The sequence below is a fragment of the Mirounga angustirostris genome, unplaced genomic scaffold, assembly GCF_029215605.1.
Source record: "Mirounga angustirostris isolate CCGP_5_RB_7025 unplaced genomic scaffold, mMirAng1.0.hap1 SCAF_9, whole genome shotgun sequence".
NCBI classification, from domain to species: Eukaryota; Metazoa; Chordata; class Mammalia; order Carnivora; family Phocidae; genus Mirounga; species Mirounga angustirostris.
The window spans coordinates 53799401-53826398 of record NW_026991717.1 but is presented as its reverse complement, the minus strand read 5'-3'; the positions used below and the strand labels follow the sequence as shown (position 1 = coordinate 53826398).

At 40.3% G+C, this 26998-nt stretch overlaps 1 protein-coding gene across 4 annotated transcripts in view; it reads right to left on the bottom strand.

The window, feature by feature from the left end:
• TRPM7 (transient receptor potential cation channel subfamily M member 7) overlaps window positions 1-12085 on the bottom strand; it is a 118227-nt gene extending 106142 nt beyond the window's left edge. For all 4 annotated transcript variants that reach the window (XR_010405020.1, XM_045900083.3, XM_064570481.1 and 1 more), the window contains exon 1: window positions 11818-12085. Coding sequence is in view for 3 of the 4 variants with exons in the window: in XM_045900083.3 (XP_045756039.1) it covers window positions 11818-11820 (3 nt within the window). In the remaining variant the exon portion in view is untranslated. The remainder of the gene's footprint in view (window positions 1-11817) is intronic.
• Between the last annotated feature and the right edge of the window lie 14913 nt (window positions 12086-26998).

The window sequence follows — 26998 nt, the reverse complement described above, 5'->3', positions numbered from 1 at the left end:
GGCTGAAACTGACTGAAGTCTACACTTAAAATTAAGTAATAGCACTGAATGAGTTTCCCATTTTTTAAGGCTTTTTGCCTGATAACAAGCCCTGCTGCTCCACATTACTGAACAGCTAAAATTCCCAACAGAAATCCCAGTCTTACTGGCTTAAAAAAACACAATACCAAGTCCCAAAGTGACAATAGCAGCAAGAAAGAGATGGGAAAAGGCCTTCAAAGGAGAAAGTCACATAAAGCCTATCCTAAATACTGCATATTAACTATGCTCAAATCTCTAGCAGACCTATAACGTATGTGCATATGGGGCAGACTCCAAGCAGCCCAGTTAAGAATAAAATAACTGAACAGACACTTTTGCTACCCACAAGGAGATAAGAGTATGGAATTTGAGTACAGTCAAGTAAATCAACTCTTAGTCTGATTGGAACCGCCATAACAAATACCATAAGCTAGGTGGCTTAAACAACCAAAATTCATTTTTTCACAGTTAAAGAAACTGTAATCCAAGATCAATGTGTCAACAGGGTCAGTGTCTGGGTAAAAGCTCTCTCCTTGGGTTGCAGATAGCGGTCTTCTCACTGTGTCTTCACATGGTGGAGAGAGCAAGCTCTCTGGTGGTTCTTATAAGGGCCCTAACTTGGGTGCCTGGATGGCTCAGTTGTTAAGCGTCTGCCTTCGGCTCAGGTCATGGTCCCAGGGTCCTGGGATCGAGCCTCACATCGGGCTCCCTGCTCTGCGGGGAGCCTGCTTCTCCCTCTCCTACACCCCCTGCTTGTGTTCCTGCTCTCGCTGTATCTCTAATAAATAAATAAAATCTTTAAAAAAAAAAAAAGGGCCCTACCCCCATGACCCCATCTAACCCTAATTATTCCCAAAGACCCCATCTCCAAGTACCATTACATTGGGGGTTAGGGTTTCAACAAAGAATTCAGGGGAACATAAACACTGAGTTCCTAACAACTACCTTAAGAAGAATCAAGAACACTATAACAGAACCCAGAGTCTATAAGGTAACATTCACAGTGTCTATGATACAATTCAAATTTACTAGACTTAAGAAGACAGGAAAGGGGCACCTGGGTGGCTCAGTCGGTTAAGCATCTGCCTTCAGCTCAGGTCATGATCCTAGAGTCCTGGGATCGAGCCCCGCATTGGGCTCCCTCTTCAGCGGAGGGCCTGCTTCCCCCTCTGCCCCCCACCCTGCTCGTGCTCTCTCTCTCTCAAATCAATAAATAAAATCTTAAAAAATCTTAAAAAAAGAAAGAAAGAGAAGAAACAGGAAATGTGACCCATACTCAAAAGGGAAAAAAAAAGTTTATGCATATTAATAAAATGCATATACTTAAAAAATTAAATGACAAGCGCTATGAATTGTGCAAGACTGCTGAATCTCAGATCTGTATCTCTGAAACAAAAATGCAATATATGTTAAGGAAAAAAAAAGAAGAAGAAGATAGCAGGAGGGGAAGGATGAAGGGGGGGAAATCGGAGGGGGAGACGAACCATGGGAGACGATGGACTCTGAAAAACAAACTGAGGGTTCTAGAGGGGAGGGGGCGGGAGGATGGGTCAGCCTGGTGATGGGTATTAAAGAGGGCACCTTCTGCATGGAGCACTGGGGGTGTTATGTGCAAACAATGAATCATGGAACACTCCATCAAAAACTAATGATGTAATGTATGGTGATTAACATAACAATAAAAAATTTTAAAAAAAATTAAATGACGGGGCGCCTGGGTGATGCAGTCGGGTAAGTGTCTAACTCTTGGTTTCAGCTCAGGTTGTGATCTCAGGGTTGTGAGACTGAGCCCCACATCAGGCTCCATGCTCAGCGTGGAGTCTGCTTGAGACCCTTGCTCCCTCTCCCTCTGCCCCCTGCAAATAAATAAAATTTTTTAAAAAATTAAATGACACTACAGACCTAGAAATTTCAAGTTATGTGAAAAATTGGTACAGAGGTCAATATGCCTGCCAACAATGGCACAGGCAGTGACATAGAAAAATTAAGGCTAGCCCAAAGCAAAATGTTGAACTAGGCTGGCACTCTGACTTCCTCTACCAGAGCCCAACTCATTTGACCTTCTGGCACTCTTATAGGTCCTTTAGAGTTTTGTTCTTTCTCTTAATTGACTGCCAACTACTTAACTAATAATTGGGAATTGTTGATAATTAGTGAACCCTCTAAGAGGGTCTTAAAGACACTACTGAATAGCCTCAGTGGAAATAACAAATAGTTGGTCAAATTTTATATATTAAAAAATTAAACTGAATCAAATTCATACCATAACTATGTCTGTAAAGAGAGTCCTACTACATCCAACCTTATTTTCTGTTTTGCTTTCCTGGCAACCTCATGGAGATTGCTACCCCTGTTGTTTAATGGCCCAATACTGCTCTAGATTTGTGGGATAGAGAATGTTTGATAAAGAAAAGTATGAGCAGTTGCCATCATGCCATACCTTGGAGTCTAAGATATTAAATAACTGAAGTCGACAAACAGAACAATGGCATAAATCGCTTTGAAATGGAAACTTACCTTTAAGGAAACTTGGCATATGATGGAGAGCAATACAGATCAGGAGAAAATATGAACTATTACTCTGTGGTATATGAACTACCACACTAAATCCAAAAATGAATACTAGATGGATTAGAGTCAAATGTGTAAAGCAAAACTTTAAAAATTCTACCAAAAATGGGGTGGCTCAGTCGGTTAAGCATGTGCCATGATCCCAGGGTCCTGGGATAGAGCCCCACATCAAGCTCCCTGCTCAGTAGGAAGTCTGCTTCTCCCTCTCCCTCTGCCCCTCCCTCCTGCTTGTGCTCTCTCTCGATCTCTCTCTCAAAAAAATAAAATCTTTAAAAAAATAAAATATAAAATAAAATTTCTACAAAAAAAAATAGAATAACTTTATGACCCCAGGAAAAGAAAAGGCATATGCTATAAAGAAAACAGTGATGGGACGCCTGCTGGCTCAGTTGGGGTTGTGAGTTCAAGCTCCACATTGGGTGTGGAAATTACCAAAATAAAGCTTAAAAAAACAAGAAAATACTGATAAATTATTACACTAAATTAAAAACCAATTACATCAACAATCTAAAAATAAGTAAATAGCCTAACATTAACCAAGTGAAAAATAAAAAGCTACAGGTTGGGGAAGATATTTGTAGCTCATAAACCGCCCCCCCTCCAAAAATATTCAGGATACCTAAAGAATTTCTACAAGTAAATAAATAAGAAAAAGATACCAATAGAAAACCAAGCAAAGATTATAAATAGGCAATTCACGAGAGGAGGGAACCACTGCCAGAAACTCATAACCTGAAATACTCAATGGTCAGTGGCATGCAAATTAAAACAATGAGGAACTATTTCATATTCATGAGTCTGGCAAAATAAAAGAACCCAATCAATGAGTGTGGCAAAGATATTGGAAGAACTGGGAACTCACATATACTTTATAGGGAATATAAACCACACTACTTCGGTCAACACTTTGGCAATATCTATAAAATTGAAGATGCATCTATCCTATGATTTACAATTCAACTTCTGGATATATGCATCCTAGAAAAATTCTCACACTTGTACATAAGATGATACATAATACTGCATCATTATATGTAAAAAACTGGAAATAAACTGCCCAATAACAGTAAAATGGATAACAGTATATTCATATAATGGAATAATATTCAGCAGTTAGAAGAAGCAAACTAAAAAGCCGCTATGAGCATGCATGGCAAGGCTGTCTTGCAGAGAAGCAGAATGTTAACTTTGAATGGAAATAAAGACAAAGAAAAATAAAAATAAAAGGGGTAAACTAGACCTTACATGTATTATTAAGATGAATAAATCTCCAAAACCTAATGTTGATTTAAAAAAACAACAAAGTCCACTAAAAGTCCATATATATAAAACTTAAAAATATCAACAACTTATAAAAACTAAATATATGTTATATATTCTCTCTATATAGACATAGATATGTGTGTGTATATATGTGTGTGTGTGTGTATATATATGTATTTGTGACAATACTACAAAAGCATGCAAAGGAACAACAGGATGATAGTTATGTCTGCAGAAATGGAAAGTAGAATGAGATTTTGATGGAGTACATGGAAGGTTTCAATTTTATCTGTAATATTTTATTTCTCAAGCTGTGTGGTAGGAACATGGATGCCTATTATATTACAATCACTCTCATCTATCTGAATTCCAAAACAAAATACAATTACTAAAGAATTCAAATCATATACATTTATCTTAAAATTAGTTATATACCTGCAGTCAAATAGTACAATTTAAATTCTTCACTTTTATTCCTGGCTCCTTGTAAACCTAAAAAAATATTTTTCCCAAAGCAACAGAATCTGTTGAATTAAATGGATCCATCACATTAATCTAATTCAGTGATGACTGATATGTTTTCAGATGATGCCACAAAAGCTAATCTGAAAAAGAGAAATCTAAAGAAAATATTAGGACATTCTCTATTACAAAACTGCAGCCTTCATATTGTGAGTAAACTATATCAAGCTATTCTCTATCCCTGAGTAGTGTGATACTCTGTTGATAACATTTGTTATTAGGTTTTTAGAGTTTTTATTCAAGAGTTCTACCCATCATAGAAATCTGTTTAGTTTAATTAATAATTTTTCCAACTACTAGTGATCCCCTCTGACTAGTAAGTCTCTGTACTCTGTCAAAATACAACATATATAACTGAAATGTGAATAATCTATCCAAAAGTTATTACAAAGCAATTTGGCAAAAAAGGAAATTCTAAGTTTTATAGCATTTGAAGAAAAAAATCTGGTAAAATAATTTTTTTTAAGGTAACACATTTAAATGACCTTAACTTTTTACTTAACATAACACCGGCCATCTTAGATTTCACAAATATACATGCCTCTGAGTATTAAGGTCCTTCTTCAAGTGCCTAATTTAATGAGTCAATATCTACTCCACCACTTATTGGCCTTACGACCTTTGGTGAGCAATTCTGCCTCTCTGTTCCTTACATAAATAATGGAAGAAAAAAACAGTGCCTACTTCATAGAATTTTGAGCGTAATAATATACAATGATACATGTAAAGCATTTAGAACAATGACCACAACTAAATGCTAATACATGTTAGCTGATATTGTGAAAATCTGTCTAAAGCCTATTACACACTTTTCTTTTCTTTTTTTTTTTTTTTTAATTTATTTATTCATGAGAGACAGAGAGAGAGAGAGAGAAGCAGAGGGAGAAGCAGGCTCCCAAGGAGCAGGGAGCCCGATGCGGGACTCGATCCCAGGACCTTGGGATCACGACCCGAGCCGAAGGCAGACGCTCAACCGTCTGAGCCACCCAGGCGCCCCACACACTTTTCTTAATCAAGAGTACCTTCTGGGTATTAGGTATTGTATATTATACCCTTGAAGACAAGGAAGACTAATGGTTCACATACTAAAGGGTGATATACAGCCCTATCTTTCCAGTCTAGTTAGTGTTTCCTCAGTCTTATAGTAACAGTCTGCTTCTCAGATAACTTTTCTTCTATTCATTCCCAACATACTACCAAATTGTCAGAGGAAAATGGGTAACTAAACTTACTAAATTTCACTTTGTACATTATTTTTCAAACAGTGAACTCTGGGCTCAAGGTTGCGATATTCCCAAAATGGCATGACTCAAAAGTTTTTTTCTTTCCATGAGGAGCTGGGTTTCCACAAGTTGTGGTTTCCAGCAGTCTGGTAGCTAAATAGTTGAGGTGTTAAGTTATTAACATGTTTTCATGATGCAAGGAGGGACAAATAGTGTTTCACAAACTTCAATACTATTTTTGTTCCTGAGATCAAAGAGAAGAAAGATTATCATCTGCTTTTTACAGAGAGGATAACAGTAGTGCTCATAAAAGAGTGTGATTTGGGGGCACCTGGGTGGGTCAGTCCATGATCCCAGGGTCCTGGAATTGAGTCCTGCATTTTTTATAAAGATAAACCAGAAGAGGTCCAATTTTCCAAGTCAAAATTTCATTCATATTCAAACTAATCTAATAATTGCAAAACTCCTTCTAAAAGTGACATATATCTAAGTTATTTTATATCAACTCACATAAGTAACTCAGTTCAAATCCCCACAGAGAGCCAAATAATACTCACCCTAAACTAATCTCAACTATTCTGAATTTGGGTACCTCTAGGTACCAAGCTTAAAACAGGCACTTAATGGCCTGGATGGCTCAGTCATTTAAGCGTGTGACTCTTGATTTCGGCTCAGGTCATGATCTCATAGTTGTGGGATCCAGCCCCATGCAGGCCTCTGCACTCAGCAGGGAGTCTGCTTGAGATTCTCTCCCTTTCCCTCTGCTTCTGCCCCCAACTCACGCACTCGTGCTCTTGCTCTCTCTCTCAAAAATAAATCTTTAAAACAAAACAAAATAAAATAGGCACTTAAGGAGCAGTCACTTAAAAAAAAAAAAAAGACTAAAATTTAATCATATACTGAAAGGTTCCTCCAAAAAATAAGGGGAGGGGCACCTGGGTGGCTCAGTCAGTTAAACATCTGACTCCTGACTTCTGCTCAGGTCATGATCTCAGGGTCATGAGGTCAAGCCCCAGGTGGGCTCCACACAGGGTGTGCAGCCTGCTTGAGATTCTCTCTCCCTCTCACCCTGCCCCTCCCCTACTCTCTCTAAACAAAATAAAATAAAATAAAAATAAGGGGAAAGAAAAACCTAGAATGAAATAACAGATCAATAGCAATAACCATCAACGGCTACTACTAAAACTATTATGTAAGTGTCTGACCAAGAACTCTACATTTTGAAAGATCAGGCAGCTAAAAACAGCAAACCCACTGGTCAATCTTAACATCAAAAAAAAAGAAAAACAACCAGAAAGCATGTGCTTCTTAATGTGATGCAATACAAGATATGTAGCACGACCTGTGAAGTACTCTTGCCAAAATATCATACTACAATCTGATCAAGTCTTTAGATTAACCACAGGAAACAGAGGAGAAACAAGTTACATCACACTGTATGGATACATCCAACAAAATCCAAACTGTGGGAAATTCTACAGGGCAAATGATCTGGATTTTTGTCATTAAATAAATGATAAGTGATAAGACAAAAAAAAAAAAAAAGAGGGGTTACTAGACACTGAAAGACTTATTTATCAACCAGATGCTGTATGGAATTCTCTGGATGCTGATTTAAATAAACCAAATGAAGAAAAACATGAAACAATCAGGGAAATATGCTGAATATTTAATAATATTAAAGAATTACTGATTTTTCAGATGTGCTAATAGTAATATGGGTGTGTTAAGAATCCTTATCTTTTTAGAGAGATACACAATGAACTATTTATAGATGAAATATGTCTGAGGTTTGCTTTTAAATTATCCATTTGAGGGGGAATGGGAGGAGTAATAGAAGACACAAAATACACATTTCAAACTGTCAAAACTGGTCATGGATGTATGGTGATTCATTTTCCTATTATATTTCTTTATGTATGAAATCTCCCATATTAGAATATTAAAGAGTATTCGGAGCACTAGACCAAAAATATCTGATTGGTGGAACTCTCAAACTTTTGCAATTCCTTGCGCCTCAACAAACCTTCATTTAAAACTCAAAACCAGGGGGCGCCTGGGTGGCTCAGTCGTTAAACGTCTGCCTTCGGCTCAGATCATGATCCCAGGGTCCTGGGATCGAGCCCCGAGTCGAGCCCCGCGTCGGGCTCCCTGCTCTGCTGGAAGCCTGCTTCTCCCTCTCCCACTCCCCCTGCTTGTGTTCCCTCTCTGTGTCTGTCATAAAAAAAAATTTTAAAAACAAAAAACAAAAAAACCCTCAAAACCAGGGGCACCTGGGTGGCTCAGTTGGTTAAGCGATTGCCTTCGGCTCAGGTCATGATCCCTCGGTCCTGGGATTGAGCTCTGGGCCCCACACCAGACTCCCTGCTTGGCCCCCTCCCTCTGCTGCTCCCCCTGCTTGTGCTCTCCTGCTCTCTGTCTCTGTCAAATAAATAAAATCTTTAAAAAAATAATAAAATAAAATAAAAATAAAAACCAAAAATGTACATTTTAAGTATTGCCTTTAAGAATTACATTTGCACATATTTTTTAAAGATTTTATTTATTTATTCAACAGAGAGAGAAAGGAGAGAGAGCACAAGCAGGGGGAATGGCAGGCAGAGGGAGAAGCAGGCTCCCCGCTGAGCAAGGAACACGAGGAAGGACTGGATCCCAGGACCTGAGCTAAGGCAGCCCTTAACCAGCTGAGCCACCCAGGCGTCCCTACATTTGCATATTTTAAGTAATGACTTCAACTACGAAATGCTTTCATTTTATGTCTGGTTCTTATTACTGACATTTGCCAACACACACAAACACTTTACTCCACAGAAGTAACCAAGTAACCAAGTTCTGAATATTCTAAATCCTAAACATCTCAATCTGTCCTCCTCCTCCTACTTCTTTGTTTTAAGCCCTTAACACTTGGTCAGAGTCTTGCTATAGCCTCCTCCTTACGGGTCTCTCTTTTCAATTTAAACACACACCATTCACCCTCCATATTGTTTTCTTAAGAGGATCCCCACCATCTCCAGTATGAAATCAAAACTTCTTTGTATGACATACATTGCCCTCAGAAAGACGGTCCTTGGAGCACCTGGGTGGCTCAGTCAATTGAGCGTTCAACTCTCGGTGTCAGCTCAGGTCATGATCTTGGGGTCCTGAGATCAAGCCCTGCATCAGGCTCTGTGCTCGGTGGGGGAGTTTGAGATTCTCTCCTCTGCCCTCTGCCCCCTACCCCTGTTCATGCATGCTCTCAAATAAATAAATCTTAAAAAAAAAAAAAAATCTGGTACTTGTCTTTCTCTAGAACACTCCCACCAGTACCCCATATCATCCCATACTCCACTCATTCCTAACTGCATAAAGTATATATACAGTAGTTCCCAGAATAAACTAAGGATGCTCTTTCTCTTCTCAAGTTCAGTTCCCTTGGACTAAAACCACCAACTCAATGCCCCTTCTACTTCCAGATTAATTCCAATTCCTACTGACTCTGTAAGACTCACTTCTACTATGAGCTTTTGTGCAAACCCACCCAGACTTTCCTTTCTCCCCTTGATTACCCCATATTTTCAAAATAATCTATGTAATAGTATCACACCATCCTTCTGGCTTTATCTGTATTGCCTTTCAAAACTATTAAGTACCACAGTGTTTGCAATACAGTAGACACTAAATGTTTTATGATGTATGCATCTTCCATTGACAACAACTAGATCTTTTATAAATAACTAGAATGTAAACTGTATGAAAGCAGAAAACTTGTCTAACACGTATTTGCCACTCCAGTGCCTATCACAGTGCTTAGAATATATTGAACACTGGGACGCCTGGGTGGCTCAGTTGGTTAATTGTCTGCCTTGGGCTCAGGTCATGATCCCAGGGTCCTGGGATGGGGTCCAGCATCGGGCTCCTTGCTCAGCGGGGAGCCTGCTTCTCCATCTGTCTGCTGCTCCCCCTGCTTGTGCGCTCTCTCTGACAAATAAATAAAATCTTAAAAAAAAAAAAAGAATATATTAAACACTAAATAAGTGATTACCAAATGAATAAAACAAATATTTCTGTAGCCATGGTAGACAATTTTGTACAAAATTTGATTCCACTCCAGGTTTTAAACTTGTGTTTCTGGTATCTTGGTTTGTTTTTTTTTTTTTTTTCGGTTGGTTGACTGAGCTGGGGGAGGGACAGAGAGGGAGGGAGACAGACTCCCTGCTGAGTAGGGAGCCTGACATGGGGCTGGATCCCAGGACTCTGAGCCAAAACCAAGAGTCAGAATGCTTAACCAACTGAGCCACCCAGGTGCCCCCCAGAAGCAAATACTTTAAATAATAGTTTACAATAAGAACTATGCAGTGTAGATACAACATACTTTGGTGAACTTTTGGGTGACAGTGTTGATCTAAAATTTGAGAAGGCTCAACAAATTATCATTACTGGACAACTTCAGTTTTCAGTTTTCACTATAATTTAATTGAAAATGGTAAAGGAAAAAAAATCACACAACAGCAGTCAGGACTCAAGCAACGTAAAAAATAAAATCAGACCCTCAATTTCAAATTTTACAGTGAGAATTTCTCCCTGTAGAATCAAGAGGATTGTTAGCATGTACAATCAATCAACACTGAGTTCTTATTATGTGCCACAGACAGTGCACAACTTATGTATACAAACATATGGGGGCTGGGGGGGGGATATCTGCTATAAAAAAATGGACATAAATGGAAAGACAGCAGAAACAGGAGAAATTCAGACCACATCTCAATTTTTGAAGGTGAGGTTTCAAAATATGTATGTGGCAAGACATTAAGAGGCTGAATTTAAGAAGAGTATCTGAGGTAAGACTAAGAAATTACAGACTTTCGCTAGAAAGTCATTAGAAACAAAGTTGGTTTGAAGATGATGAATCATCTTGATTCCCATTTTCTAAGGTATCTAAAAATGTTTTTCAAAATAGTGAAATGGTGTGTTCAGATTTATGCTATTTACCATAAAAAAAAACCTATACACATAACTGAAGAGTCAGTATTAACGGTTTGCTTTTTTCCATTAAAAAGGCACTATATCGTTCAACTTTCCCTCCCAAAATAGATTCTCTTAAAACCCACTTAAGTAATAAATTTAAAAATCTGGTGTCGGTAACCCTTCTTTTAAAATTAAGGAAAAAAGTAAAATGACGCTTTTATTTGACTTTACATTACCATAGAAAGTGGAAAATAGTGTAAGGTGCACTATTTATTCGTAGTATAACTATATTCGTGGTTTCGCTTTTGTATGGCACTTGAATTAACTTCTGAGAAAAGTAAACCTGCCAGACTCCAGCAGAGGGAGAGATGTTTGCATGAAACCTATCAAGAGTTCAAGTACTGACCAGAAAAACACTTCGCTCTTCAAGTCCCTGATCTAAATTACTTTCTTTTTAAGAAACCTTCAAATTTGATTCCTCGCCTTAACAACAACAAAAAGCTCCGTCAAAAGCTGCAATGCACCGAATCCCTCTCGCCACGCCACACTGTAGGTTTAAAACCCTTCTCTAGGGCAACGGATGAGGAAGTGAAGTTCGACATAAATCCAGGTAACACATCGCCTCGGCACCTATAGGAGCGCCCCCAACAAAAATCCTTAATTCTTGCTAAAGAAAACTGGAAACCAGATCTACCATCAATATCGTCAAATCCCTCCTGTTTGGCTCCAAAAGGAAAACGTACCTGTGGAGTATCCACTGCGCAAGCAAACAAGGCACAGCTCCAATCCCGTGTCCTCTATCCCTTTTTTGTTCCCTCCCAGCCCTCCTTCCCTTTCCAAGCAGAACTTGAGCAGAGCATTTGGCTCCCTTATCTGCCAGCAACTGGCGCCAGGAGGAAGGCGCTCCCGGGAGATGCGGAGCTTGGAGGCTGAGCGCTGCGTCTGGCGCGCTGCGGCCGCTCGGCTCTTGCAGGTACTCCCTGGCTCGCGCCTCTGCCGCCTCAAGGGGCCCTCGCTGGAGCCAGGTCCCTGCTCTGGGGATTCCCGCGGCGAGCTACCGTGCCAGATTTGCTACCTGCTTCCTGCCCCTCACCCCCGAACGAACTGCTCTCCCGTCCCGCCGGGGCAAGTCCGGAAGCGTCAAGGCAATTCCGCGCTCCTTCGCCCCAGGAAGTAGGGCTCCGGACGCACACTTGCCAGTCAGGTCCTCCCCCTTCCCTGCCAGCAACCCCCCAGGGCCATGCCCCGGCCGGGGCCTGCGTGGGTCCAGTACCATTCTCCTCACGGGGCGGACTCCGGAAGGGCAGCAACTCCACCTCCTCCTCCTCCGCGGCCTGTAGCCATCTATCGGGAAGCGTCTCCGAAGGCGGCAGCAGAGGCCGCCGGACAAGGACAGCCCAGGGAAACCTTCTAAGAAGTAACTCAGCTCCGGCGCTAGCAGCAGAAGCTGAGTCTTTCATAATTGTGCGACCAACTCCTCCCGGTGACTGGCCACAGGGACGCGCCCGCGCCCGCCTCCGCCGGCGACGGGGCTGGAGACAGACCACGTGAGGGGCGCGTCGTGTGCGTCGCCGCCCGCGGGCTGGGTCACGTGAAGGGCGCGCGCTCCCTCCCTTCCAGGCCGCCTCCCTTCGCGCCGCGCGCACGCGCCGGGCACGGGCGCCTCCACCTACCGCTCGGGCTTCCCGTGAAGGGTCGGGCGTTTTCCCCGGGTCTCCACTGGATCTCTGGGCGGGACTCGCACCAACATGTGTCTCCCCTACCGGAATGGCGCTCGAGGCAACAGTGGAGGAGGGCTCAGGTTCCGGGCCCCTGGGATCCAGCCTGGGGTTGCGGCGTGGTCTCATCTCCGCCAGCTGGGCCCGGCCTCCACCTGCGCGCTAACTGGGCCTGGCCCATGCCTGCGCTCTGCTGCGGCGTTTCCCAGCCGCTTCTCTGTGCGTTAGACAGAGGTCTCACTCTCCTCGTCCAAAACGCCACATCATCTTCTCACCCCAAATCATGTTCTTCCTCCAGCTTCGTCTGTTTCTGCCAGAAAAAAATTCTCCCAAATTTAACTGTGGGCTCCATCCGTTCCCTCCAGATTTGTCCCGCACAGACAACGCATACACCACCCACCTTAACCAGACTGCCGATTGTTCCCGGGTCTAATACATGCCTCTCTGCTTTTTCTTTTCCTTTGCTAAGTCCTGGTTTGACTCTAAGCGCTAGTTTACTAACTTGTTTTTCACATATAACCTTACTGCTCCCAGGGAAAAAGTTTGTCCGTCGGATCCTCTATTACCTGACTCTATCGCACCCCTTTTTTAAAAACAGCTTTCTTGAGGAATACTTGATGTACAATAACCTGCACATATTTAAATGTACAATTTGACAGGTGTTGACATGTATACACTCATGAAATCACCATGATCAAGACAGTGAACATGTTCATCACCCCCCACGTTTCTTCCCTCCCTTTGTACTCCCTCCATCCTGTTCCTCCCCATTCCCATCCCTTAGCAAGCACTGATCTGCTTTCTGTCGCTCTAGATTAATTTGCATATTTCAGGGTTTTACAGAATGGAATCATTCGATAAGTACTTTTTTTTTTTGGTCTGTGTTCTTTCACTCAGAGTATAACTTAAAGGCTATGACCCACAGTTCACTGAAGTAGGATCTTCTCTCCAACAAAACTAATCTGCCCATTGTTTTGCCTAACAAGCTTTGGCCATGCTTATGAACATTCTTCAAGTATTCTGTATTCCTTCCCCATTTGGCAGGTCCAGCAGGACCAAGGTTAAAAAAAAAAAGTTTTACTATATTTGTCATAGCTTTCCGACTAGATTATCAGCACCTTGGGGCAGGGATTTTGTCTAATTTATGCATGCCTTCAATAAATGTTTATTTTCTAGATCTCAGATGGGCCTACACACTTCTTACCTTAAGGGAGTTTATAATCTAGAAGGTGGAGACAAACCGCAAAATCAAAATACAATGAGATAAGAGAGTTTTTTTTCCTCAGTCTTTGTGACTCTGGCCTTTTATGTACCCACAAATGCTTCACCCCTTGCTTGGATGATGTAGAAAGGTAATAAGAATAGCTCCATGGCACTTGATCTCCCAAACTCTTGCTAAATTGGAGCATTTAGTTTATTTTTTTTTTAAAGATTTTTTTATCTATTTGAGAGAGAGAGCAGGAGCAGGGAGGGGCAGAGGGAGAGAGACTCTTAAGCAGGCTCCATGCCCAGCCCCCACGCAGGATTCAGTCTCACAACCCTGAGATCATGACCTGAGCTGAAATCCAGTGTCAGACGAGTAACTAAGTCACCCAGGTGCCCCTTGGAGCATTTAGTTTAGAGTTAGAAATGAGGAATATAATTATTCTTTAATTGAACTAATGAAAATTATTATTTAATTCACAGGTTATCAGAAGCCCTAAAGTTCACACATGCTGACTTTCAGTGAATTTATTCATGAAAAATCAATTCTGGGGAATGAATTTATTCATGAAAAAAAAAAAAGTACTGAGTTCCTAAGACTATATCGGAAACAGCCCTCTTTAATGTTCAGTGATGAACAAGATGGATAAATTCAGTGTTTCAGAAAATGTTCCTTAAGTTCTGTCTCACTTCTTTCCCATAGGGGCTCTGTTTCCATTTTGGTCAATGACAGCTCTATTTCCCACTCTCACTGGATCACATACTCATTCTCCTCCCTATCTTTGCCCAATTATTTGCAACAATTCAGCGTTTACTGCTACACTTTGCTTAAAGCACTAAGTTAGGTGTTATACATGATTTTTAAAAAAATGAAAAAGCATGGCACTGCACCAACTCTTAGATTTTTTCTTTGTGTATTTAGAATTTTTACTTTAAAATAATTGTAGAATTAGGGCGCCTGGGTGGCTCAGTCAGTCGTTAAGCGTCTGCCTTCGGCTCAGGTCATGATCCCACGGTCCTGGGATCGAGCCCCGCATCAGGCTCCGTGCTGGAGGGGAAGCCTGCTTCTCCCTCTCCCACTCCTCTCTGCTTGTGTTCCCTCTCTCGCTGTGTCTCTCTCTGTCAAATAAATAAATAAAATCTTAAAAAAAAATAATTGTAGGAGGTTACAAATACACAAAGAAGTACAAATATGCTTCCTCAATATCTCTTCCCCTCCTACCCCCCAACATCTCATATTGCACAACAGCACAATATCAAAACCAAAAAATTGACCTTGGAACAATCCAGAGTTTACTCTGATTTCACCGGTTATATATGCACTCATTTGTGTATATATTTGTGTGTAGCTCTATACAACTTTGTCATATGTATAGCCTGGAGTAACCACCCAATCAATCAAGATACTGAACTGTATTATGAGATCCCTCATGTCACTCCCTTATAGCCACACCCTTCCCATCCCACTCCTAACCTGACATCCAGCAGTCTGCAGTTCTAGCTCCATAATTATGTTATTCACAACTGTTACATAAATGGGATCGTGCAGTATGTATCCCCCTGTGGCTAGCCTCACTAAGCATAATTCCCTGGAGATTCATCCAAGTTGTTGCTAGTACCAGCAATTTATTCTTCTTCATTGCTGAACAGCACCCCATGATCTGGATGTACCACTGCTACAGGATTTCTTTTCCTTCGGTGCCCGCAGTTCTTGGTCACGCTGCTTTGAAAAATTAAGGAGTAGACCAGACGGAGTAGTGGGCAGCAAAGCAAGTTTTATTGAGTGATAGTAAAGTTTACTGAATGATAGAATATAAAACTCCCAAAGAGGGAGGGGACCCCAGAGGAGGTTCTGTATCTAGGGGTTTTTATGGGCTTTGTTGGAGGGCTGTCTTAATTTGATCAACCCTCCCTGCTCCTGTCATCCAATCAGGTTTTGTCATCTATTATGTGGGAAAGGAGGGAGGGCTTCTTCCAGGGTGGCATAAAATCCTCTTAAGGGTGGTTTCCTCTTAGGGCAGTGCCCCCCTTGTCCCTGCCTGCCTTTCTTCCAACTATCCTTCATCACCACAGTTTGTCCATTCATCTTTTGAAGGACATTTGGGGAGGTCTGGACCACTACAAAGTTGCTATGAACATTTGTGTATAAGTTCCTCCATGAAAATAACTCTTCATTTCTCTGAGATAAATGCAATTGCTAGGCCCTTCTTAAGTCCATTTTTAGTTTTTAGAGGAATGGGTTATATTTTGAAGATAGAGCCAAAGGATCACCTGACAGATAGGATGTGGGCATGAGAGAAAAGAGGGGAGTCAGGGGTGGTTCGAAATGAACTAATGCATGTAGAACAGTGTTAGAACATACTAAGGGCTCAGTAAATGTCAGCTATACAAATGACCACAAACAACGCAAACTCTAAAGAAATGAGAAAATGCGTGAGCACTGTAAGCTACGGACATTGCCTTAGAAGGCAGTAGGAGACACTCTCAGGGCACTTAATGCATGGAAACCCCTTTGATTATTTTCATGAAACTGAAAAAGAAGAGTTCCACTTCCTCTTAAGATGTAGAAAGCAACAAGAGAATGTCACTCCCATTCTAACAAGAAAAAGCCAGACAATCTGCAAAACTGTTATTTTTAAAACTCATCAGAGAACTGAGGTCGTGGTAGGCAACCAAGAGAACTGAATTCCAAAGAGTGATAGGCGCCTCCCTAGGAAAGACAGGAGAAACGTTTTTGCCTTGGGAGAGTGTGTGTGGGCTGCAGGGAGTTTGCCACCCCCTTCCCCACCCTTACCCCCAGGTCTTTCCCTGGAGGAAGATTGGAGGCAGCCCACTCTCGGATTTTCAGCTTTCGGACTTGCATGCATTCTCAACATCAAAGGGAGTGATATCAGTTACTTCTTGGAAGTGAAAATTGATTCCTGGGGGGGGGGGAAGGGGATGTGTGTGTGAAAATACTACTCTTGGGCGCCTGGGTGGCTCAGATGGTTAAGCATCTGCCTTCGGCTCAGGTCATGATCCCAGGGTCCTGGGATCGAGTCCCGCATCGGGCTTCCCGCTCCTTGGGAGCCTACTTCTCCCTCTGTTTCTCTCTGTCTCTCATGAATAAATAAATAAAATCTTTAAAAAAAAAAAAAAAAGAAAATACTACTCTTTTTATATATAAAGCACGGATATACGTATAGTACGTAAATAAACATTACAATTTCATGAGGGGGGTACAATTAGGAAAAACATGTCTAAAAAGACTGCACAGTGGAGTTATGAAAAAAAGGGTGAGAAACACTGATCTAGTGGAACAGATATACAAGCCAAACTCATAATGAAGATAAATACTATAATTGCTGTGTTAGCCAACCTCCAATAGGGCCCTTCGTGTTCCTCACTTCCTGGTATTCTCACCCTTGTGTAATCTCCCACAATGAATAGGGCTGACCTGTGTGATTGGTGGGATATTGTGAAAATGACAATGTGTCAGACTTCTAAGGCTTGGTCATAAAAGATGTTTTGGCCCCCACCTTGCTCTTTTAGAATACTCACTCTGGGGGAAGTCAGGTGCCATGCCATGAGGACACTTAAGCTGTTTTTTTTTTTTTTTTTTAAGATTTTATTTATTTATTTGAGACAGAGAGAATGAGAGACAGAGAGCATGAGAGGGAGGAGGGTCAGAGGGAGAAGCAGACTTCTTGCCGAGCAAGGAGCCCGATGCGGGACTCGATCCAGGGACTCCAGGATCATGACCTGAGCCGAAGGCAGTCGCCCAACCAACTGAGCCACCCAGGCGCCCCACTTAAGCTGTTTTGTGAAGACGTACACGTGGCAAGGAGATGAGACCTGTCAAGAGTGAGCACCAACTTGCCCACTGTATGGGTAGGCCGTCCTGAAAGTGTATCCTTCGACCCCAGATGTCAGATGTCGGCAGCCCCAACTGACATCTTGTAACCTCATGCAAAACTCTGAGACAGAGTCACCGCTAAGCTTCTCCAAGTTCCTGACTCTGGGAACTATGAGAAATGATGTGTTTATTGTTCCTTCAAGTCATTAATTTGAGGGTAATCTGTTATGCAGCAATATATTACTGATTAAAATGTGGTACAAATAAGGCGCTATGCCGTGGTAGAAGCAAGCCACCAGCTGGGGAATGTTTGAAAAGTTTGGGGGCACTAGAATATGAACTGAGTATTGTGGGAAGAATTGGAAGGGTATATATATAGAAGTTTAGTAAGGTGTTGTAGATCAAGAGAATACTCAAACAAAGGCAGAGAGGTATAACCATGTCATATCAACTCTCTTAAAATGATAAGATGCTGGGACTCCAGTAATAAAGCTAAACAGTCACTTCCTTAAAATTACTTTAGTAAGAACGATCCTTAGCTCTTTTCTATACTTCAAACCCTTCAGCGGCTCTTAATGCTCTCATAACAGGTCCAAATACTTTAGTATCTAATCTCATCTTATTTTTCCAGTTTTATCTCTAGTTACTTCTAGTCTACTTCCTGTCCTCTTCAAACGTCCATTATCAGGCCTCAACTTGTAAATTCCTTCTTTCAAGAATTCTTTTTTTTTTTTTTAAGATTTTATTTATTTATTTGAGACAGAGAGAATGAGAGACAGAGAGCACGAGAGGGAAGAGGGCAGAGGGAGAAGCAGACCCCCCACCGAGCAGGGAGCCCGACGTGGGACTCGATCCCGGGACTCCAGGATCATGACCTGAGCTGAAGGCAGTTGCCCAACCAACTGAGCCACCCAGGCGCCCTCAAGAATTCTTTTATTTCCTCCACCTAGCACAGCCAATCTGGTTTAGGTGTTGCTTCTATATGCTCCCATTGTATACTGTATATTCCCTATTACAGCATTTCTCTCACTCTAATTACCACCTTACCAGCTTACCAGCTTACCAGCTTACTTATTTACTTACTTACCTACTTACTTACTTACAATCCCCTCACCTCCTGCCACTAAACATCCAAGGATCCTAACCTTACCTACCTTATTCACCGGTATCCTACCTTGATGACACATACGTAAGAATCATTCAATAATATTTGTTGAAGAAAAAAACCTAATTCTCTGATAGCCCAGATTCTAAAGATGTAACTCTGATCTTTGGTTCAGGCATGCAGAGTTTTGTCAGATTAAGACAAAGTGCTGTTACTACATACTTAGAGGAAGTGGAGCAGAATATGGAAGTCTGTGTTCTCATAGTAGAATGTTTAATTAATCAGTCATCCATTTACTCATTGTATTTGTTGAACATCTCCTGTGGAGCACACAGTGTGAGCTAGGTCACTTCCTGACATGGCTCAGACCTTGTGCTACTGTTTGTACCTCTTTCTTTAAATGTTTTGTTCTAAAACTGATTGACTATACTGGCCTTGGTTTCTAAGTGTCCAATTCCCCAGTGCACATGGTATGTAGAAACAACTATGAGATATCCTCTAAGAAGGTGGAAATAAGAAAGACAAAAAGAAGATGGAAGTAAGAGAAATATGAAATAAAATCACTCTTATGAAACCAGTTAATATTATCCATATCCCTTGGAATGTCTTCATTTATCACCATGGGCATGTATCTATATCTCAGTGTGAGGATCACTAATTCTGATTACCCCATGATGGTTAATTTTAATTGCCAACTTGACATGGACATGGAGATTGAACATGATTTCTGGGGGTGTCTGTGAGGGTGTTTCTGCATGAGGTTGGCATTTGAATTGGGATACTGAGTAAAGCAGATTTTTCTCCCCAGTGTGGATGGGGCTTCTTCGATCTATTGAGGACCCAAATAGAACAAAAAGGCAGAGGAAGGGGGGAATTTGTTCTCTGCCTGGCAGATGAGCTGGGACATCAGTCGTCTCCTGTTCTTGCCTGCAAATACACCATCAGCCCTCTGGTTCTCAGAACTATACCACTGGCTTTCCTGTCCTGCAGACAGCAAATAGTGGGATTTCTCAAACTCCGTAATTGCATGAGCCAATTTTATATATCTATTTATATATATGACAATCAGTTATGGGGAAGCATTCTCTGCAGAATCCTAATAGTACCCGTCTTCCATCCAATTTTGTTGTAGAGAATTACAATTGTGTGGTCAACAAAAGATTTTCAAGCAAAAAAATTTTTATCCTGAGAAAATTGTATGAGAAATGAATAATTGAAATTTGAAATTAAAACACAATACCGTTTACATTAGCACCAAGAAAATGAAACACTTAGGTATAAATCTAACAAAATATATACAAGATTCATATGAGGAAACAAAACTCTGAGGAAAGAAATTGAAGAAGCTCTAAATAAATGGAGAGATGCTCCATCTACACGGATAGGAAGACTCAATATTGTCTAGATATCAGTTCTTCTCAACTTGATCTATAAATTCAACACAATTTCAATAAAAATCTTAGCAAGTGATTTTATGGATACCAACAAACTGATTCTAAAATTTATATGGAGAGGGAAAATACTGATAATCACCAACATAATATTAAAGGAGAAGAACAAACTTGAAGGCTGACATTAATACTACCCCACTTCAAGACTTACTAGGAAGCGACAGTAATAAAGACAATTTCTTCTTTGTTTTTGTAATTTAAATTTGTTAACAAATATATATATACAATACTTGGTGTTGCATTACCTTTCGAAACTTTCAGAAGCACATTTCACTGATCTAAACTCAAACAGCTGTAATAGGGATATTTGCAAAACAACCATTTTAAATATTAGTAGATTTTCTGAGGCCTTGGGGTATTTAATAATAAAGAGGCTTAATTTTAACTTAGAAAAAATATTTTTAGAATATTCTGAGTTTATTGTAAGTTGTATTATATCTGAAGTGACCAGGGGCGCCTGGGTGGCTCAGTCGGTTAAGCATCTGACTCTTGATTTCAGCTCAGGTCATGATCCCAGGGTCGTGGGATAGAGCCCTGCCTTGGGTTCCCTGCTAGCAGGGAGCCTGCTTCTCTCCCTCTGTCCCTCCCCCTTAAAAATGAAATATTTTTATAAGGTAAAAGTATTTTAAATATTTAAAATAAATATTTTATTTTAAAATAAAATCTAAAAAAATGAAGTGACTAGAAGTAGTACAATTTATGAATGATTACTATCTGTAACACTAGCAGGTTTTATGACTTCCTACAATTCTTTAATACATGTTTCACAAATCTTGACATCCACACAAATATAGAGGTTTACATTCAGATGAGTAAAGCACATTTACAGTTCAACAATTTGAAAGCATCAGTGTCCTTACCTCCTCACATTAATAGCTAGCTAGCATTTGTTGAATGGTTTCTATCTGCCTGGTGTTGTTCTACTCAACATGTATTAAGTCCTTTCAACTCCATCAGCTAAATACTATTATCATCCTTGTTGTACAGAGGAGGAAACTGAGGCATGGGGCAGAGCCAGGGTTACAACTATGACAGTCTAATTCCAGACTCTAATCCCCTTAACCCTTATGCTGTATTACCCCCTTGTGATAGTAAAAAAAAAAAAAAAAAAAAAAAAGGAGACATCAGTCACTAATAATAGAGAACAACAGATTGCATATGATTCAGTCTTTCACAAAATCTTTTCCTCAAACTATTTAATCAGCTAATTCAGGATCTTTGTTTTCTTTACCAGCTGGTTTATATGATTGTTTCCGTGTCAGTCATGCTTTGACTTCTCCCTGAATGGATTTGCCATTGCTCTAAGTCCCCAGGCAACTGAGAAAGAGACGCTGTATCTCATAACCGAAGAGGAGCAACTTAGAACGCTGGCAACATGAAAATAATTAAAATCGATGAAAGCATCAAAACAACTAAAAAGAAAGTCAATATATGCAATGCCTATTTTATATAAAATTTCCCTGTCACCTAAATTAGACACTTATAAATGTCTGGAAAATCCTTTGTTTATATAAGCAAAGAGTGATTAAACCAGTTCCAACAAATTTTGCTGTACTTTGGATAGAGGATTAACGGATTTTCTTCCTGAGGCATTCTTTCAAAAGAATTAACCTGGTTTGCAAGGGGAAAGCTTATAAAATGGCAACCAAAAATACCTGGAATATTTCAAATATTAATCTCTAACCCCAATAGTTTAGTACAGTGCCTGGCATATCATTGGTATTCAATAAATAGTTCTTGAATTATTGAGAGGATGAAAATTGGGCTTCTTCAGCTTTAGTACATGCAAGAATGCCAATTAGTTACATAATAGACAAAAATAAACATTTTTTGTAACTCTTCTTTGGTCCTAGGTGTTTTTTTTTTTTTTTTTTTTTTTTTTTTTAAGATTTTATTTATTTATTTGACAGAGAGAGAGACAGCGAGAGAGGGAACACAAGCAGGGGGAGTGGGAGAGGGTGAAGCAGGCTTCCCACCAAGCAGGGAGCCCGATGCGGGGCTTGATCCCAGGACCCTGGGATCATGACCTGAGCCGAAGGCAGATACTTAACAACTGAGCCACCCAGGCACCCTGGCCCTAGTTTATTTTTAAAGGAAAAAAATAAATCTCTTCCTGAAGTTTTAAAACTCTGCCCCAAGTGACTGTATTTGGGCAGAAGCTAGAACCAAATACTAGTAGCCATGTAGAGAAATTCCCCTTTGACTTGAGCAAAGCCTTTGTGTTAATGAAGAATGTTATTGCTGGGACTGCAGAAAGAAGTGTATGTGAGTCTACAATGAATGGATGACTTTGGCTGGGCAGAGTTTAGAGGGGTCTGAGACTAAATATATCCAACTATGATGAACAGTGATAATTTCCTAAAACTAATTTTGATGTTGTAGCTATTCCTAAATCATTTGATTCAACTACTTCCTGAGAAAGTAAAAATAAACAAACAAAACTTGTGAAGTTTATGTAAAAACCTAATCTCTGAATTTCAGTCTCAGGCAGAGACTTAATCACATAAAACTGAGGGATGGATAATCAGGTTGTACATGTTAGTGATTTGGGATTTTAGAGATCATGAGACTGTGCTGCAGATTTTAATTTTCATGGCCAATTTTTAAATTATTAATTGGTGGTTCTAATTGTGAATTGTTATTAATTTGCATAGACATATCAATGTTTTTGAGCAAACCCAAGTAGTCAGATATATAATAAGTCTAAACTTGATTATCTAGTTTGAAGCAGCTGTTTGCTTTGATCATCTTGTTTGCTAAAAAAGGTTTTCTTTACATAGGATATCGGTAAAAATTGAAAACAAGGAGGGGCGCATGGGTGACTCATTCGGTGGTGTCCGACTCTTTTTTTTTTTTTTTTTAAGATTTTATTTATTTATTTGAGAGAGAGAGAATGAGAGAGACAGAGAGCACATGAGAGGGGGGAGGGTCAGAGGGAGAAGCAGGCTCCCCGCCGAGCAGGGAGCCCGATGCGGGGCTCGATGCGGGGCTCGATCCCGGGACTCCAGGATCATGACCTGAGCCGAAGGCAGTCGCTTAACCAACTGAGCCACCCAGGCGCCCTCCGACTCTTGATTTTAACTCAGGTCATAATCTCAGGGTCGTGAGATTGAGCCCCATGTTGGGCTCTGTGCTGAGCGTGGAGCCGGCTTGGAATTCTCTCTCCCTCTCCTTCTGCCCCTCCTCCCAATCCCCCCCACCTCCACCCCGGGCTTGCATGTTTTCTCTGTCTCTCAAAACTAAACAAACAAGCAAATATTTTTTAAAAATTGAAAACAAGGGATCTCAAAAAAAGATCTGATTTTCTGATACTGGATATCTTTTTTTTTTTTTTAAGATTTTATTTATTTATTCATGAGAGACAGAGAGAGAGAGAGAGGCAGAGGGAGAAGCAGGCTCCCAAGGAGCAGGGAGCCCGATGCGGGGCTCCATCCCAGGACCCTGAGATCATGACCCAAGCCGAAGGCAGACGCTTAACCATCTGAGCCACCCAGGTGCCCCTGATACTGGATATCTTTATTTCTCTTATATATCAACATTGCTAACACATATCTCCTAACTTAATAGCAACTTATTAAGATTTTAACATTATAAGGTTATCTAAGGATAACAATGGAAGTTAAATGGCATTAAAATGGAATTACTATAAGTATATATGTCCGTTTACGTGTGTATGTGTATGTGTATATACCTGCCTCACTATTCTTAGATTTTCATCTTGTTTCATGAAAATCTCAAAGGGATAACATGCAGGTAGTTAACTTAATATACTTCAAGATCATACAAGGCAATTACAGTATACATAACACCTTAAATAAAGCTAAAATATGTAAAAACATAAAATAACCAAGAAACCAGCTATTAATTGGATTAATTGGCTCTGTGCTTTGAAAAAGATTTAAATACAATATAGATGCCAGTGATTATAAATGTACAGCTCAAGAGTAAAAATGTAAGGAGAGATACACATGAAAGGAAATTGAACACACACCTAAGTTTGCTCCATTGCAACATTACATGAAGCAACAGTTCTCAAATGAAAAATTTTAATAAATTCATGCAGGTGGGGGGGGATTTCATGCATACACAAGAGTAAAAACAAACACCCATCACCGAGCTTCAATGATTATCAAGATTTTACTGCATTTGCTTTATCTGTTTTTTTTCTTTTTCTTATTTTCTTAGCTGAAGCTGATTCAATTTAAAGCAAATCATAGACATCATATCATTTTGCTCTTTATTTTGACATACATCTGTTTAAAAAAGTGGACATCATGCCGTTATCACATCTAAAAAAATAAGTAGTAACTATTTGGTATTGTCTTTTATCTGGTTCATAACCAAGTTTTCCTAGGTGGTTCACCAATGTCTTGTTTAGTTGGTTTTTGAATCGGGATCCAAACAAGGTCTACACAAGGGATTTGGGTGTCAGGTCACAGAAGTTTCTTTTAATTTAGAGCAAACCTTCTTTCCTCACTTTTCCCCCATGCTATTGATTTATTACAAGAACCAATTCAGTGGTCCTTTAGAATGTTGAATATTCTTTATCTGTAAGTTTGCTCCCGTGAGTGTTCTTTTTTTTTTTTTTAGATTTTATTTATTTCACAGAGAGAGCACAAGCAGAGGGAGAGGGAGGGAGAAGCAGGCTCCCTGCTGAGCAAGGAGCCCGATGTGGGACTTGATCCCAGGACTCTGGGATCATGACCCGGGCCGAAGGCAGCCGCTTAACTGACTGAGCCACCCAGGCATCCCTCCCTTGAGTGTTCTTTGTTTCTTCATCCTCCATATTTCCCATAGTTGGAAGTTCATGCTCTAATTTGATTAGATTCCAGGTTATCTTTTTTGCAAGAACATTTCATGGTGCTTTGTGCTTCACACTACATCATGTTGAAAGGCCTGCAATGTCTGGTTGTCCCACTTTTAGTAATATTAAGATTTATCAATGATTTCAGGTGCTGACAGTTTAAACCTTCCTTTTACCTAATGGTTTCATACACTGATGATCATTGGTTAAACCAATTACTTCATTTGGGATGAAAATAACATGGCTATTTTCAAATCCATGAAGAGCCACAGATCTCCTCCCCTACTTCATGTAGGTGGGCAAGTGTCCCTCCCTGATTGGCAGAAAAGTGGAGTTTTGATCCTTGGAGAGAATAAAACGGGGGGGGGGGGCTCTGGCCTGCGGGATCCAGTCACAATTGAGGGCATGCATAGGTAACACACTGAAAATGGTATTTGAGTGAATGTTTACATACAGAACGCTAAGACTGTCAACACTTTCTCCAACCACATGACTCCAGGAGATTGGAAGAGATTGTTTTGAAGGAATCTGATCATCCCACAAGAAGGCACTTAAAAATACCAACATCAGCCTTTCCCAGCAGCAGAGCCAGACCATCCTACAATGTACCTTTCATGTAAGCCCCACTTACGGGTGCCTGGGTGGCTCAGTAGGTTAAGCATCTGCTTTTGGCTCAGGTCATGATCCCAGGGTCCTGGGATTAAGTCCTGCATTGGACTCCCGGCTCACTTGCTCTCTCTCTCTCAAAAATAAATAAAAATAGGGCGCCTGGGTGGCTCAGTTGGTTAAGCGACTGCCTTCAGCTCAGGTCATGATCCTGGAGTCCCGGGATCGAGTCCCACATCGGGCTCCCTGCTCAGCAGGGAGTCTGCCTCTCTCTCTGACCCTCCCCCCTCTCATGCTATCTCATTCTCTCTCTCAAATAAATAAATAAAATCTTTAAAAAAATAAAAAAATAAAATAAATAAAAATAAAAAGTTTCTTTAAGCCCCACTTATGTGCTCAGAGTATCCAATTGGGTTTTTAGTTTTTCACTCTTGAACATCAGCAGAAATCTGAAAATTTCCTTTCCTCTGAAGAAAGCTTCTAAGATATAACATACAAGAATGGAATTGGAAAGAAAGCAGTGGCTATACAGATACGTTTCAAAAACAAGCTAACAAAAGCCCTGTCATTAATATTTTCAGAGTTAAGAGAATATATGGCATCAATGAAACAGCAATAGGATGCTAGAAAAAAAGTGTCAGAGAGCAAAAAAGAGCTCTTGGAAATTAAAAACATGTTAGCAGAAATAAAAAATCCAATAAAAGATTAGAAGATAATGTTAAGGATATCTTCTAGATTAACAGGGTGAAAAGATAGGTTGTGGAATATTTGAGAGGAAAGATAAGACAAATAGAGGATTAGTACAGGAGGTGCAACATCAAAATATCAGGGCTTCCAGAAAGAAATAACAGAGAAAATGAAGGGGAGGTAATAATGAGTGAAATAATTTAAAAATATTTCCCATAATTGAAGGATTACTAGACAGAAAGGACTCATTGAGTGATCAGTATAACGGAGAAAAATAGACCCATACTGGGAATAAGCTATCAAGAAAAATACAATGTATGTTCTAAGTATGCCTTGGAATACACCTACACTAAAAAGTGACCATTATTTATCTGAAATTCAAATTTAAATGGGCATCCTGTATTTTATCTGGGAAGCCTACACTGACCTTGTCATTACCAGTAATGGCAATTCCTCATAATTTCAATTTCTAACACTCCACTCAGATCACCACTGCTCATCTATCCAACTTCTGATATTCTAAACCCAACAATCACTCAACAATATAGGGACCTAAAATGCATTTATCCCCACCCCTTTTCACTATCATTCCATCACCCCCTCAAATCTTCATGTCTTCTTGTCCAGCTTAAATTTCATAGTTAGTAAGTTGTATTCACTGCTTCACATACATCCTAAATTCCCTTGTTCCTCTTTAAATTTCTTGACCTTGCTTGGCTAAATCACAGCCCTCATTCAATTCAGTATTGTACCTGTGTAAACCGAACGTGGCTGGACACACACACACACACACACATACACACACACACAGAGAATAGTCATTTTAAATTTAAGATAACAAACCTCATGGTGGGCCCTTGAGGCAACTATTATACTCTATTTCCCTAGACCAGTAGTTCTCAAAGTGTGGTCCCCAGGCCAGCAGTACCAATGTCACCTGGGAACTTGTTAGAAATGGAAATTTTTGGTTGGATTCAACTCCAGACTTGAATTAGAAAATCTGGGACTGGAGCCAGCAATCTGGAGTTCAACAAGGGTTCCAGGT